The sequence below is a fragment of the Aythya fuligula genome, chromosome 1, assembly GCF_009819795.1.
Source record: "Aythya fuligula isolate bAytFul2 chromosome 1, bAytFul2.pri, whole genome shotgun sequence".
In the NCBI taxonomy this organism is placed as follows: Eukaryota; Metazoa; Chordata; class Aves; order Anseriformes; family Anatidae; genus Aythya; species Aythya fuligula.
In genome coordinates, this window is record NC_045559.1 from 6,634,646 (window position 1) to 6,651,098 (window position 16,453).

The 16,453-nt window shown below is 44.7% G+C and overlaps 1 protein-coding gene across 1 annotated transcript in view; it reads left to right on the forward strand.

The window, feature by feature from the left end:
- Positions 1-2,025, forward strand: part of CDC123 (cell division cycle 123) — a 35,327-nt gene extending 33,302 nt beyond the window's left edge. Inside the window, exon 13 of the mRNA XM_032191158.1 lies at positions 228-2,025. Coding sequence (XP_032047049.1) covers positions 228-254 — 27 coding nt within the window. The 3' untranslated portion in view covers positions 255-2,025. The remainder of the gene's footprint in view (positions 1-227) is intronic.
- Positions 2,026-16,453: the final 14,428 nt, after the last annotated feature.

Below are 16,453 nucleotides of genomic sequence, written 5' to 3' on the forward strand. Positions count from 1 at the left end.
TGTGTGGGACAAATCTTGTTCTTTACTGTAAATGCAATCCAGTAGTTTAGGATGAGGGAAAGGGTTGATGTATTTGCTGGAAACATTACCTCTTGCCATTCAAAAATGGCTTAGAAACGCGGTCATTGTCTGATATCCAATGAATCTGGAAACACTTGTGGTTTACTAGCACTCCTGTTTCATATAAATGTGTCCTAACATTATGAACTCTTCCGTTCTCTTGACAGAAACGAAATCAGCAAGATGATGACTGAGGTATCAAGAAGCGTTACAATGAATTACAAAGAAGAAATGGGGCAAAAGTTATATTTAGCATAACTATTAAGCTATCAATTTAAAGAAAATCTTCTTTTTATAGTCACTGAAAGAACTGAAGAGCTGTTCATTCTTTGTGTATGTTGGGTTATTTAACAGTGTAGAAAGGCTTTTTCATGGAAACCTGGGGGTTTAGGGTGAGTTTTCCTTGGAATCCATGTTTAATGCAATTATATGGTGATGCAAGCAAGCAACAATCTGAGCATGACTGAATGCCTTCTTATCTCCTAATGTGAAAACTGATGCCACTCAAGTATGCTGTCGGACTCTGATAAATATGACAATATTTAATTCTTGTGCAGTTAAAACATCAAGAATTCTCCAGATTTCAAGTAAAGTAATGTTTTCACACTGCAGCTAAAGCTATGAAATTTGTTAAACTTCATCAAATTTAATTTTGTTTTCATACTAAAGCTTTCTTGGAACTTGTTTTTAACATGATTACATATCAGACATCAGCTTTGGCTTTAATATAAATACTTAAGCATATCATCAACCCATGATTTTTATATGTGGACTCAGTTTTCTTTCTTTTGTATTAAGTCTCTGAGTTTCTGAAGAATACGATTACTCTCTTAGCTCTTAAATTCTGTATTTATTTGGTACTTCATGTTCTTTGTATAAAAGGAAGTTTGACTAAGTTTGGGGAAACAGAAGCTCTTGTTACTGATTTTCTGTAATTTTTTTTGGAGGGGCGTTCAGTTTCGGACTAAGAATCAATTGACTTCTGGATATAGGTGTTTGCGTGGCATCAGTAATTTACGTGTGCCCAACTGAAATGAAAGGAAATTTAGAGGTGCTCGCAGCCCCTGGAAATTGGTTCCTATTTTGAACCAGTTATGTGATGCTTTGTGTGTGTATAAGGTTTTTCTTTGCCTCATTTTTGCTGGCAAATTGATGTGGCACTCAGTTACAATCTGTTCTTAGATGCTAAATCTGCGCTTAGATGTTAAATCATTTCTTACTGTCTCTAGCTTCAGTTTTCAATGAACTTTACTTAAAGATTATGCAGATTAAGGATCCAGTTCTACCAAATACAATTATTAAATATCACAGGTTACAACTTCTGGAGTCTTGAGTACAGAATCTGCCTTTCCCTTTCCTTCTGAAGCAGTGGAATCTCCTCCGTAGCTTTTTGCACATAAATTAAATGGACATTAACTCAGGGCTGGGCTATACATAATCCTGTCATACCGTGGGACTTTGGATGATTTTTTTTTTTTTTTTTTCCACCCTTGCCAGAAGGTTTCAAAACCCTTGTCAGATTGTTTCTAAATCAGGCAGGAACTTAATAATAATAATAATAAAAAGCTTTACTCTTTGCTTTGAAGTTACTCCTTCCTGGCCATAACCTCTTTAGGTCCTGTTACAGAAAGTCCCTAACTATAAAAATATCTGTTCTACATAACTGGGTTTCCCAAAATATGATATCTTCATAATTTAAACATATACTCAATATTTACTTTGCTTCTTTCTTTGTCTTCTGGTTACCAGTTTTGTTGTTGTCTGCTAGATCAAAGATTGCTCTTCTACGAGAATTCTCATCCCGTATGACCTTTTGGTCTGTGAAAATAATTAAATGTGTTCCTCCTGGGGAGATGAGGAAGCCAATGTTGCTACATTAATAATGTGTTATATCAGTTTTAAATGGAAAATATGTGAAACTTTTAATTCTATTTCAGGTCATAATAAAGTCAATTTTTGCCTCTAGCCATCATACAGAAATTTCAAAATACAAAACTGCAGTTGAACAAACCGTTGTTTCTGTGATTCAGTGATATGATCACCATTCGCTGAGTAAGGGCTAACTAAATACTGTCCATTTTTAGTCATATGCCTAAAACATTATATAAAGATATTTGTAATCTAACCTAGATGGCAAACAGAGAGCTTTAGAGGGAGGTAGCATGTGATCTCTGTGTACATATTGGATGCTTGCCAAATGCCATCCTCTTAAAAAAAAGGTCTGGCTATGTCTAGTGGCTCAACTGCAGTGAGTCTGTTCTTGGATTGCAGTTCTGCCACGAATATCAAAGATGTCTTCATTATCTCATGGCCAGTGATTGCAATGTTCGATCTCTCAGATGGATAATGGGGATCAGGATTCCTGTGACCCCCTAAGCAGTAGTTATTAGCATGTACTGGCTTAGTTCAGGATTTGGCGTAATGCTCATGTACTTCTAGGCTGTGGACTGTCCATTTTATTTGTGCTCCTTTGGCTCTTCTTTTCCAATGTTGTCCTCATCTTCCTGACCCACCAATGCAATATTTGGGTGAAAGTTAAGATTAGAATAAGCAGCAGCATGGATAATACTGACCTGAAATTAAAAAACTGTGTCCGCTTGTTTCCTTGCTCTTAGACGATCTGATTTAACTTTGAGTGGTGGTCTATAAGATCAGCAAAGAATCCTAAAAATAGGGGTATAATTTGTTCCCCAGCTCTGAGCTTCAGTAAAATGAATAGCACTTCTTAGATTCTGGTCAGACTGTGTGGTTTGTTAACCCTCATAACTGCATCCGACAGTCTTACCTAGAAATTTCATAAATCTCATTCTTACATGCTTGCAAGTAGCTGATGTCCAGGGTGCCATGCTGGCTAGAGGAAAGGCACCACGTCAGACACAGTTCAGGTGTCCATTTAAGCAGTGTAGACTACTAGACTAAAGATGTTCAAGAGACCATTGCCAGAGGAAGGGGTTCCAAAGTAGATCGATGGTAGCATGGAGATGGGTAATGGTGGGACACAAATGGCATAAAAAGATTTCCTGGTACCTTTGTGCACACTGGAGTTAGCTTAGCTCTTAAAACCATCTGGATTCTGAAGTGTTGGCCAGCTGGAGAAGAACACGGGCTACCTGCCAGGGAATACTGATACACAAATCAGCCTGGTATCTAGTAATAACTTTAACCTCAGAGGTCAGAGTTACGCTATTCAGTTTGTGTTTGGACAGCAAATCTGGGACTTCAGCCAATAAGGTTGTGTTAAAAATCGTATCTTTGGTCAAGAGAAGATGGGCCTTAAAGTATAATACAGAGACAGAGCATAGGACGTTTGATTCATGACAAATTCTTGGTAATGCTGCTGTTTGGAGGTTTAAGTCTTAATAACAGAGGTTTACCAGGATGTGGAATTTATAGAGATCATCAAATCCAAATTAAGATATTGTAAAGATAAAGTCTCCTTGAACTTGCAGCCATCCTGAAATTGTATAAATTAAAATAAGATTTGCGGCCATAACTGGCTTATTTTATGCAGACCTGCAGCTTTTGTAAAGGTACAGAGTCCTTAAGCAGTAATGTGTGATCATAGATTTTTGTAATAGTAGATTAGCACTGCACTAAGTTTCCTTTTTTAATTTTATTTTATTTATGTATTTTTTTAAGACTTGCTTTATTCCTATGTGCTGCCTATTGTAGCAATGTGCCACCTGGGTGCTGAGAGTGTTTTGACTGCTCTAGGGCCCTCTCAGTAACTGGTGAGGCTTTTCCAGCACTGTATTTTGGCAGGTTGTGGGGAAAGGTTGGTTTGTCAAAAAGGTTGTGAGAAGTCACCATTTCTCCTTGGGAGCTACAACTAACATTCACGAGAGACTTCTGATTCTTTAAAACAGCATTTCTGCCAAGAGAAAAATCAAGCAGTACTTTTTATTTCTAGTCTTCAGGGCTCACATTCAGATACTAGAGTAGGGTTTAACGTTTTGGTGTCTGTCTTGTGTGACCCAGGATCTCTGAGTGTGGGTTATTGTCTCCAGGCTTCTGGAGACTTCTAGCTCTTGACTCTGGTTCTGGCATGAAACTCAATTTCAGATTGTTGCACTTCATTGATGTAAATAAATACTTCATCGGCCTGAGGCTCTTTTCAGGAGAGAGAATGAAGCAACATGTTTGGCTAAAATGCCTTTACACCTGCATGGATAATACACAAGAGGAACTCAGTGTGGGTATACCTCAAAACTCTGGTTGATGGGCATATAGCAGAGACTTTGGGAGACAAACCAGAGAACTGGAATAGAGAGATGTGGTTCGTTCAGGAAGGATTGATACCGAGCCATGATGCTGAAGAGCAAGGGTGTCCATGTGTACAAAGCTTGGGGAGGTAGATGTTCCCACAACAGGAAAAGCAGAAGCCGTGCCCTTGTTATTAGGATAGACTAACTAAAGAAAAAAAAAAGAAGTCAAATGGGGACTTTAGACATCGGGTTGACAAATGAAGTCTGAAGGAAATGGGAGGTATTTGCCATTCCTGTATCTGTTGGGAAAGTAACATGGGAAGACCCGGAAAGACAAAGAGTTAATGGATTTATTATTATTATTATTATTTTTCTAAGAGAACAGAACTTGCATCTCAGAAGATGGAGGGTGTTGTACTAGGGTCAGCTGTTTTGGATTGCATTCGGGCTTATTAGAAGTGATCTTGAAGTCAGAGGTAATTCAAGGGGAAGTGTCTGCAGAGTCATTGTTGAATGCTTTTGGGAAAGGAGGAAAAGAAGCAGAAAGAGGAATCTCCTATTTTCTTCGCAATCTCCTAATGTGAAGAAAAAAAAATGCATAGCAAGGACTTCTAAGGATCAATCAAAATGAAACAACAGAAATGGGAAGGAAAGGCACATGATTAAGTGTGGAATGATGAGGGGATGGAGAAAAAACTGAATGATTTGGAGAAAACTGATGCAAGCAATGTTTTCTTTGCCTCACTTTCTTTTTACAATCAAAAGGAGGGAATAGACTAGATTATCACAATGTGGTAGGAAGAAAAAATACACTTGGAATAGTTATTGGTATGTAGTCAGAGTATTCTTCTAGTAAGGTCTGCATCTTTCTGTATCTTCATTAGTGACTTGAGTGGTGAAGTAAGTAGCCCATATAAAAATCTGCGGTTGTCAGCAACTTGAGAATACATGCAGGAATTCAGGTGGTTGTATCAGACTTGGAAATGGCCATAATACCCAGGAAAAAAAATGTCCTGAAATCACTAGGAAGAAATTAAAGGTGAGTGCAAAGTGCTGTCCTTTGAAGGAGATAGCAGGCGTTTGGATACGAAATGTGGAAATTGCGCGAGCAGCAGGACGGGGGGAGTGGGTGAGTTACAGGAGGGACCATTAAACGCAAGGCGATAATAAGCTGTTGGGGGAGGAAGAAGGCAGGTGTCATTGTGGGCTAGCAGAAGGACATGTAAGAAATGCGGTTATGTTGCTTGGTTTGGCGCTGGTGTGCTGCAGCGTCCAATTTTAGGAGTGATATTTCGAGAAATATGTCGATCATTGGAGAGTGGCCAGAGGGAGGGAAGATCATTATCACGAGGAAACGCGGCTTGGTAGGAAAGACAAAATCTGGATCCTTCAATAAGGAAAGTGGTGCTGAGCTCCATGTTGCTTCTAAAAGAAACTGGCTGTGTGTGGCAAAGCCGAGCAGGGAGTGACCTCAGAAAAAATATCTTATTCCCAGCCCTAAAGTAAGCTACATGTTGAATTTGGTGAACCCTGCAGGAATCGTATTGCCTTATGCTTGATTTTACTTGAGACCCATCCTCGCCATGCTTTTTCAAAACTTGGTGCAAATTTCAGCCTTACCCAGTGAGACAACCCTCCCTGGGACTTCACATCCCCTCTGTGGCTGCCACGTGTCCTTTCCCAGTTGTACCCATGCTTTATTTCATCTGGATGTTCTCGGTGTTCTTCATCTGCTCGTGGCCACCACCATCTCCTTTGGAGACACAGTGGTCCAGCCCTGCTCAGAGCACGGGGGTGAAGAGGAGGGTGAGTTCAGCTCCAGCACTGGGGTTGGATTTGGGTTTTCTCCCTCTCTAGGAGGCAACGATTGACACCAAGCAGTGCAGCAGTGTCAGGGAACAGCAGTTATTCTCTCATAGAAACCATTTGATTGGCATCAGTGAGCTGCGAAACGACCTGGTGGGCTTGCTGATGGATCGGGATTGCCTGCAGATAGGTTTTCTCTTTAACCTCACAGCAAGGGGAAGAAAACTCATCTGGTATCTTTTGTTCTCGCATACACCTGGGAAAGGGGGAGAGGCTCATTTGGAGGGGAGCTGCAGATCGGGAGCAGGTGAGCAAAAAGGAAGACGGTGCCACGTTGGAAGGCCTCTGTCTCAAAGGGTTTGCTAATCGCCTTGCAGCATTTGGTGTTCTTTGAAGCATAAATATCCCCAGTAAGGAACAAAAGAAGAAGGCATTAGTATAATTTGCTGGTAATTTTTAATTACAGAAAATCCTCTGTGATGATGCTCTGTGTTTGTTGTGTTTCTTGAACCTCTTTCAATGACCTTGAGGTTTGTCAGAAATACTTGACTCAAAGAACTTTGGTTAATCTGGACGCTTTTGATGTGCTGCTGGTCCTCTTTAATATCTTCATCGATGATCTGGACGAGGGCATCGAGTGCACCTTCAGTAAGTTCGCAGATGACACCAAGTTAGGTGCGTGTGTCGATCTGCTTGAGGGTAGGAAGGCTCTGCAGGAGGATCTGGATAGGCTGCACCGATGGGCTGAGGTCAACTGCATGAAGTTCAACAAGGCCAAGTGCCGGGTCCTGCACCTGGGGCGCAATAACCCCAAGCAGAGCTACAGGCTGGGAGAGGAATGGTTGGAGAGCTGCCAGGCAGAGAAGGACCTGGGAGTGATGGTGGATAGTCGGCTGAATATGAGCCAGCAGTGTGCTCAGGTGGCCAAGAAGGCCAACGGCATCCTGGCTTGTATCAGGAACAGTGTGGCCAGCAGGGCTAGGGAGGTGATCGTCCCCCTGTACTCAGCTCTGGTGAGGCCGCACCTCGAGTACTGTGTTCAGTTTTGGGCCCCTCGCTACAAGAAGGACATCGAGGTGCTTGAGCGGGTGCAGAGAAGGGCGACGAAGCTGGTGAGGGGCCTGGAGAACAAGTCCTACGAGGAGCGGCTGAGGGAGCTGGGCTTGTTCAGCCTGGAGAAGAGGAGGCTCAGGGGCGACCTTATCGCTCTTTATAGGTACCTCAAGGGAGGCTGTAGCGAGGTGGGGGTTGGTCTGTTCTCCCACGTGCCTGGTGACAGGACGAGGGGGAATGGGCTTAAGTTGAGCCAGGGGAGTTTTAGGTTAGATGTTAGGAAGAACTTCTTCACTGAAAGGGTTGTGAGGCACTGGAACAGGCTGCCCAGGGAAGTGGTGGAGTCACCATCCTTGGAAGTCTTCAAAAGATGTTTAGATGTAGAGCTTAGGGAAATGGTTTAGTGGGGACTGTTAGCGTTAGGTCAGAGGTTGGACTCGATGACCTTGAGGTCTCTTCCAACCTAGAAAAATTCTGTGATTCTGTGATAACCTTTTCCCCTAAGAAGACCTGAAACCAAGCGATAATGAGCGTTAATTGTTGCTTTTGCACCACTCAGGCCCACCTGGCTCTAAGAAGTGATTGATGACTCCTCCTTCAGTCTCAGAGCATGCAAGGTTTATTTATGGAATTAGCCATTGGGAAAGAGTTGTGGATTTCTGACTGTCTGACATCTCAAATACCTCAGCAATCTGTAAATGAGCCTCCTCTTCCCTCTCCCTCCCCAAATCCTGCCTAGCAGTTTGCCCAGGTTGCTCCCCAACATCTTCATCACAGAATCATCTAGGGTGGAAGAGACCTCCAAGGTCACCTAATCCAACCTCTGACCTAACACGAACCAGTCCTCCACTAAACCACATCACTAAGCTCTACATCTCAACGTCTTTTAAAGACCTCCAGGGATGGTGACTGATATATTAATGTAAACATGTTTTTGAATGTAACATTGGGATGTCTGGGTTATGTTTATCTTGGAACATAAACGCAAGCCCATGTGGTGGCAATCCAGCCTGGCTTCTTCTGGGCATGGAAGCAGTTGCTCCATTTAATGTTGTTTTCCTACGCAAAAGATTATCTGCTTCTCTTTAATATGGACGTATAATATTTAAACTTCAATTATGCTGTTTTAATACATATCCTAAAGATAATTCTCCTTAATTATTACCTTAAGCACATTGCTCAGATGCTGTTTACACATTATATACACATATTTTCAGTAAGGGAATCTGCATTAGCCTTAAATTTTGACGTGTTTTTCATTATCTAGGGTGCTAATAAGTTAGTCGGCCTACAGCTTTCATACGTCAGGAGATGGGGGGCTGCGGTGACTTCATGGTTGCAGAACCCTCTTTAAAATTAAAGGAGGTGAAAAATAGTACCCAACCCTGAAATAAATTAACTGGAGTCATTCCAGACACCTGCAACCACCATGTGTAACCATCAGTCTTGTGGCTGACATTTATAGCAAGAGAAACAGGTTTCTGGGTGGGACAGCATTAACCAGCTGAAGCCCATGAATGGTGGTGTGCATGGGTGAAGAGTTTTCTTCTGAGGTCTCTTCAGCAAGGACTCTGACTTTAAAAGGTCCTCTCTGGGCAGGAGGCTCTCCTTTGTGCTCTGTGCCCACTGTGTCATCCAGCACCATGAGCTTCGTCCATCTTGAGGCTGGAAGAGGAGGATGGCTGCATGGGTGTTATGCTGAGATTCAGGTCTCCAGGCTTCAAGAGGCTGCCATGAAACAAAACCCACTGGTTTTCTGCTGCATTCAGTTTGTTCAGTCTACACAGGCTCCCATGTGTCCTCTTCTTCCTCAGCCTCTTCTGGTCCTCAGCCATGGTCAAGGTAAGGCACAGCCTCCTGGGGCTAATTTGGAGTTGTCCCTGGGCTCAGCAGCTTGTGGGCTATCAGGACAATGGATTAATGTTGCTTTTGTGTTGCAGCTTAGTAGGGAAAGCACTAATTTCAGGCTCTCCTTTTCCTCTGCCCAACCAGTGTTCTTCCTAGAACATGCAGCTTCTTCACGTCTTTGATTTTTAGCTGTCAAGGTTGGTACTAGCCTAACCACTGTTTATGGGGACAGAGCAACGACACAAACCTCACACCTTAAGAAAATCTTGCATCCCAACATCTGGATGCGACTTTTTTCTACCCCAGCTTCCTCTGGAATCACATCCATTGTGCTGCCTTCAGATTTGGGTGCGTGGAGGCTGAGCTCAGCCCCTACTATTCCACCAAGTTTTCCATGAGCCTCCAACAGCTTGTTAAACCAGATGATCCTGGCTGCATGCTTCCTACAAACGTTTCCATTCATAGATTCAGCACGTACTTCTCATTAATGGCAACGCTCCTGATTCAGATAGCAATTTAGTCATCAATAAAGTGAAGGGCATCTTCATGTTAAACTAATAAGAAACACAAAAGACTGTTAACATGAGATACTAACACATGATAACTTCAGAGAGAAAGCTGTTTTCTCGCTCTAAAGTACAATTTGTAAGATTTGGCTCCCAGCCTATAATTTTTTTTTCTTCCTGTTTGATGATTTTTCTTGTATCATTCAGGCCTATTAAAAAACAATTTTCATTTTGTTGGTAAACATTAACCTAATAGCGTCTTTGGGCAAAAATAAATATAATTCTTTTAGGGAAAATTAAGACAGTGATTTTGGATTCTTGGTGACCTAATGCTGAATTTTGTCCAAGCTCTGACTTCAGTAAACTTTTATTTGTTTGAATTTCAGATGTTATTTATTAGTCTCGAAGGGAGAGCACGTGAGAAATAGGGGGCAGAAAATAATTTTCAGGGAATATTAGGTAAAAAGGGAAGGCGGAACAGGAGGGAGATGGTTATTGTGATCCAGCCAGTGTTTACACATAGGTTAAACGTGGTCAGGATTTCCATGAAACCATAACCTGGTCAACGCAATGACACGGTGTCCTTCCCATTGATGGGTTTGTAGATTCTGAGCTGAGCCTTTCCAACAGAGAGGCACCCCTGCAAGTCAAACGCAGGCCTAAGTGGAAATGGATGTCTTTCAGTGTCTGAAGCTGTGATATATAAAAAATAAATAAAAAGGAAGAAGAAAACCTGCTTTATTGCCTATATCCTTGCGTGTGTCTCTGGGGTAGAGTAAGGTGACTTTTTGTTCCAGCTTGAGTGTTTTAGCTGTGCTTTAGGTATGTGGGTGGAGATGCTTTGTGAATGTGTATGTTTAGCTTTGTGCACAGTTATGCAAGAGCATATTTCTTGAATAAAGGAATCCTGGGGAAGGGAGAGACTGCAGATCCTTCCCTGGTGCTACCAAAACCTCTGCAACACCCTCATGCCTCCTCTGAGAGTCAGCCCCATGAGGAGAAGGAGGAGATTTACACAGCACCGTGCTGCCTGGTGTTAATGGAAGTTGCCATAATCTGATTTTCTTCCAATAGTTAGTGGGGTTCCCCATGAGATAGCATCAGCCTAACTAGAGGCTCTAGGAAGCGACCTGTCCTTGAGATGGAAGGACAGTGTGCCACAGAGGTAATTCCCAGTGCCACACTTGAAGCAAAGCCCAGAATGGGCTAAGCCCCATGGTCTGGGGCATCCCAGAGGAGCTGCTTACATCTGAGCAAGGGGACCAAGTAATTCTGGAGAGGAGCCCCACTTGGTACAGCCCCCTTCTTGGCTTTCCCTTCAGCATAAAGCAGGAGCAGGGAGCTGATCGTCCTCCTGTACTCTGCTCTGGTGAGGCCGCACCTCAAGTGCTGTGTTCAGCTTTGGGCCCCTCAATACAAGGACATCGAGGCCCTGGAGTGTGTCCAGAGCAGGGCTATGAAGCTGGTGAGGGGCCTGGAGCACAAGTCCTGTGAGGAGTGGCTGAGGGCACTGGGGGTGTTTGGTGTGGAGAAGAGGATGCTCGGGGCAGACCTCATTGCTCTCTGCAACTGCCTGAAAGGAAGGTGTGGGGAGCTGGGGGTCGGCCTATTCTCACAGGTAATTAGTGATAGGATCAGAGGGAATGGCCTCACGTTGTGCCAGGAGAGGTTCAGGTTGGCAATGAGGAGCCATTTCTGCTCAGAAAGAGCAGTCAGGCACTGGGACGGGTTGCCCAGGGGGGTGGTGGAGTCACCGTCCCTGGGGGTGTTCAAGGAGAGGCTGGACGTGGTGCTTGGAGACATGGTTTGTGGGTGACAGTGGTGGTAGGGGGTGGTTGGACCAGGTGATCTTGGAGGGCTTTTCCAAACTTAATGACTCTGTGACTCTATGTTTGAGGAGGTCTTGGGTGCACCAGGCTGGCTTTTCACCTATACCATTCCTGTCCCAGCTCTTGGAGCATGTTTGGGAACCAGGAGCTTAGCACAGGTTTGTGGTTCCCCCAAAAAACAACCCAGGGGAAGCTGATGCTGCCTTCTGGGCATTCCTGAAGTACACCTGAAGGCTCTGCAGCTCCTCACGAGTTCAGCCCTGTCTGTTCCATGCTCTGAGGCCACATGCCTCTGTGCCCTCCCTCCTCCTGGCTTCATTCATTTCCTTCCATGGAAACATTTCCGTCCTCCAAATGAGAGCTTTATCAAATTGTATTCACAGCTCATTAGGGCTTGCCTATTCATCTAGGGGAGCACAAAAGCTAATATTCCTTGTGAAAAGCCATTAAAGCTGAAGAAAGGCACCCACAGGCCTGCTCCAACACATTGTGGTGGTCTGCAGCACCGAGGCCCACCTGAACCTGGAAGTCTGAAAAGAAAATCCACACAAAACAAGGCTGGGGGCAGAACAAGTTACCCAGGACCCAGGGCCAGGGCTCAGCTCTGGATGTGATGGCTCATGGGCACTTACCAATTTTTTCCCGGGAACTTAAATGATGGTACCAAAAGCTGAGAAATGTGTTTTCTCAGGCCCAGGTGCCTGAGGAGGAAGGTGCCAAGGAGCACCTCCTGCCAGCCTCCCCAAGCCCTGCACCAGCTGACGCAGGGATGCATCTTCAACAGCAGGGCAAAAGTTGGCAATGTAAATTGAAAATTATGTAATGTAAATTAAGGTAACTGTGATGGTGTTGTCCTGTTACAGCAGCTGGGCTGCTTTTCTCTGTGAAGAAGGGCTAAACCACTAAAGCAGCAGCAGGTTTTAGATGCCTGGATTCCAATAACTTATTTTATAAAGGCTCTGGGTTAAGTAGCATCTGATATGATGGGTATTCATGTGTCAGTCCTGGGGAAGTCTGCCTCAGTTACAGTCCTTGAGGCACTAAAGCATCATCTTTCCTTGGACAGCTTCTAGAACATCTGGAAAACTTGACAGGAGATGGCAAGAAATATTGCTGCCTGTTGGGCCAAAAATACCGCACTTTCCTGGGGCTGTAGAAACATTATCTGTGCAGACTGCATGCGCAGAAAGGCTTTTCTGCAGCATGTTTTAATGTAAGGACAAAGCCAGCTGCCCCGCTGTCGTTGGGGGAAATGCCACGAGAGAGTCGGGCACCCAGCATACAGATAAAGGGGGAAAATAGCTTTTCATCTTTGTAGTTGGGAACGTAGGAAAAAGCCACTAATTCAGATTTTCAGTTGTGCCAAGGAAGAGAGAAGAAGCAATGTTTTCTTACGGTTAGAAGAACAAACTGTTTTTTTACGCACTGGGGGAGAGCTGCTAGCAGGCCTTCAGACCTTCTCCCACACCAAGACGAGCTGTCCTTTCATTTCAGATACAAAAGCGGGAGCAAACGTGCTTCTTAGTACATGCCTTCTTTGTTCAGAACAAGAAAAGAGCCTGCTTCTTTACTGATATAAATCAGCACAGCCCCAAAATTGCACTACCTGTGGAGCTGACCGTTGCTGCACCAGCGACTCGACGAGCAGCGCTGTGGCTCTGTTAGCATTCGCTGCGCGCCAGCAAGGATAAACTCACAGTTATCTCCTTGCCGCCTTGGGCAATGCTTGGTGCAAACCAGGGCTTTGGCACAAAAAGATGTTCCTTGGGGCTGCCTGCGGCCCCGCCGATCTACTCAGCGATCTGAAGCAGTGCAGAGGGAAGCGTGTGCTGCATTTGGGATTCATCTCACCCGTGCCCAGCTGCTCTGAGTGCCCATGCTGGTGCCTGGTGTTCCTGTGCTGAGACATGGTCGGGATGCTGGGACTGCAGCTGTTTTCTCCCACTTTCAATTTATCTATTGTAAAATAATAATAATAAACAAGCAACAACAACAAAAAAACTTGTTATCTTTTATGTGCAATGCCACTTGCATTGTAGAAAAATCCCTTTGGCCCTGACTCTCCTCGTTCTTTTCAGAGCTGGTCAAAAAGGGGATGTTTTTCCCCCAGAGTGTTTCCAGGCTGCCAGGGGAGGATGAGCGAAGTGATTCTGGCTGGAGAGGACTGCATCGTCACAGCAGAGCAGCAGTGAAATGATGTTTCTTGAAGCTGTTGCAGCAAAAGAGGACAGATTTGACGGTGGCTACCATGTTGCTACCATGTTGGTTTGGGGAATATATTTTGGGAGCATCTCTCCCGCAGGCAGGGCAGGGTGGGAGGAAAGTGCTTGTTTCACAACACAGCTCTGCATTCGTTTTGCCAAGACTGGAAACAGCCCGACCAAAGAGACTTGCAAGGGAAGGGGGAAAAGCCTGCAGAAAATGGTAGGATTTATTCAGCAGCTTCTTGAGGATCACATCAAGATAGGCACCAACCTAAGAAAAAAAAACCTCACACAGATGGGTCTTTGCAGATTTTCAGAGCATGATAAGGTTTAAGTGGGAAAGATGGTGCCTACAGATATATATATATATATATATATATATAAAATATATGTGTATATATATAAATAAATAAAAATTCTGTTCTCTTCCATGCTGTGTCTTTCTTTCACGGAGTATGGAGTGACAGGGCTGCAAAAGGGAAAGCCCTTTGGTACCCACACAGCCATAACTCACCATGGCTGGGTGTCCCAGGATGGAAGTAATGCTGGCTTCTAGCCTAAAAATAACATCTTCTTAGTAATTTTTTCCTATGTTTCACAGGCCATCCTTTGTTCCTGTACTATGCCTGTAGCCAAAAAGCAGTGCCAATTTACCTTCTGCATACCCCCATCATTTCATCCTCTTTGGGTCCTTGCTGTTCTAGGAGAACCCCAAGCTCTTTTCACTGAGCATTGAATTTTCCCCTGGAGTGTTGTTACCAGGGCCACCCGCTTCAAAATGACCTTCAGGAAGGACAGCAAGTGACCTCCACAGAGGTGCCACCTTCATGTTTTTCAGTCATTGTTTGGCACATTGAGCACCAAAGTATTAAACCATCTAGCTCTGCTTGCTGCTTTGCCTGGGGAAGCAAACACCCTGTCCCTGCCGTGCATCACAGAATCAGAATCGTTTAGGTTGGAAAAGACCTTCAAGATCATTAAGTCCAAACTAATAGATCCTATGAATCAACATAAAGAGAAGTTGGCAGTACAGCAGAAAAACAAGCTGTCAGGATCCAATGAATCTTCCTGTCTTTTTCATTTTTTTTTTTCTCTACCCAATAACCCCAGATTTCCTACCCAATAACCCCACAGGAATGTGTTGCACACCGTAAGGAGAAATGGTCCCGTGCTGATCCTTATGAGACTCACCCCCATAGCAGCAGCTCTTTGCATCCTTTTCTCCCCAGCCATGACTGCCCCGTGGGACTTTGCATAAAAATTGCTTCCCAAAAGGAAACTGCTTAGACACCTGCATGGCCTGGCTTTTCCAAGTGACCCCCAGAAGGGAGAGGGCTTTTTGTTGCTGTTTTGGGAGGCATGGGGGCAAATGGGGGAGGAATAATAAGAGCAGTGAAAAATAAAAGAGAGTAAAGAAGAGGAAACAGCCTTTTTTCCCACATAGGATATCCCATAAAGAGGCCTTTATCAGAGGGACAGGTGGCGTGGAGCTGGGGGATGGAGGTGTTGTTGTTCTGGGAGATAAAGCGGAAAATAAATGAGCCTGTGCTGGGTGGAAAACATCACGGATGTGGCTGGTTCCTGGAAGAGAGCTGTTTGTCTGAACAGCGTCCTGCGCACTCCAGCCCCCGGCAAACACAGAGCCCAGGGTACGAGGAGACCCGTGTCAAGGCACCCCAATGAAACACGTGGCAGCAGGAACAGTACTGCCCCTTCCAGGAGACCAGCAGACAGCTCTAGAAGAGTGCTTTTCACTAATTAAAGCAGGTCATTTTGGAAATAAAACTGCTGAAAGCTTCATGTTCCTATTTGGTGTATAAATTAAGGATCAGGCAGGCTGGGTCACACAGACTCTTCCCATCCACGTCCTTAACATGAGTAACCGAGGCTTTAGGGAAAAGGGGGTACAGCTCGGGTGCTAGTACAGGGTCTGGCTTACATGAGCTCTCTTTCAGGCTGTAATTTTCAGCTCATTGCCTTCAGCAGATCTGCTTTGCTTTTACAGTCTGAAACCACCTCGGCAGTGGCCCTACTGAAGCTCTCCGCCTGCCTAACCTGCCCCGATGCTGTATGCATTTGAAGGCTGAAGATAGGCGAGATAAGTCCAGGTCTTTGTCATGGGCTTCTAGGCAGAGCTGCAGGTGTGTTGTGGTTTCTCCAGGCATTCATCCACGCTGTGACTGCCCCACAGAACTGCATGGGTAAGAGGGCAACGGCCAATGCTCAGGGGGTGCACCCAAAGTCTACAGGTGAAGGCAAACAGCGCATGCACTGGTTTCCCATCGAGCCCCAAAAGCAAATTGCAGAAATGGCAGAGCTGAGGCATCACTATGTGGCTAATCTGCTTGTCCAAGCAACTAGTCAACGTTGAGTGACACTGGAGGAGCAGCTGGGGAGATACACAAAGCCAGGCTCCTCGGCTGCTTTTCATACCAGGCTTTTATTTAGTTGGAGACATGGACCTGCTTTTGGGGGCTGAAGGCTTGTTTAGGTGTCCATGAAGGGCTGTGATAAGGTGCAAGAGTTTCAGTGAGACTCAACACGATTAAAACATGCCAGTGACGCTGTTGATTGGGCTGATGGCTTTCCTGCACCTCTACAATGGGGATGAGGATGCTTACTGCACAGCGTGCAGCAAGCATAAACCAAGACAAGAGCTTTGACAACAAATAGGACTGAATTTACCATATCCCAGTAGGAATTGCTGCAAAGTCAAGGTGACGAGCCCCTTTTTGGCAGCTGTTGGGGGCTGATGTAGAGCAAATTTTCTGCAGCAGTCTCTGCTCAAAGCAGGTGCAAGAGGTGAGTGAAGGCAAAGAGCAGAGAGCTGCTAAATGGAGCTCAGGAGATGGCCTGGCTGCTCCATACTGGAAAGAATGCAGTGTGCTGGGGAAAATGGGTGTTGCTGAATGAAAGGAGCCGGGTTCAATAAAGCAGGCTGG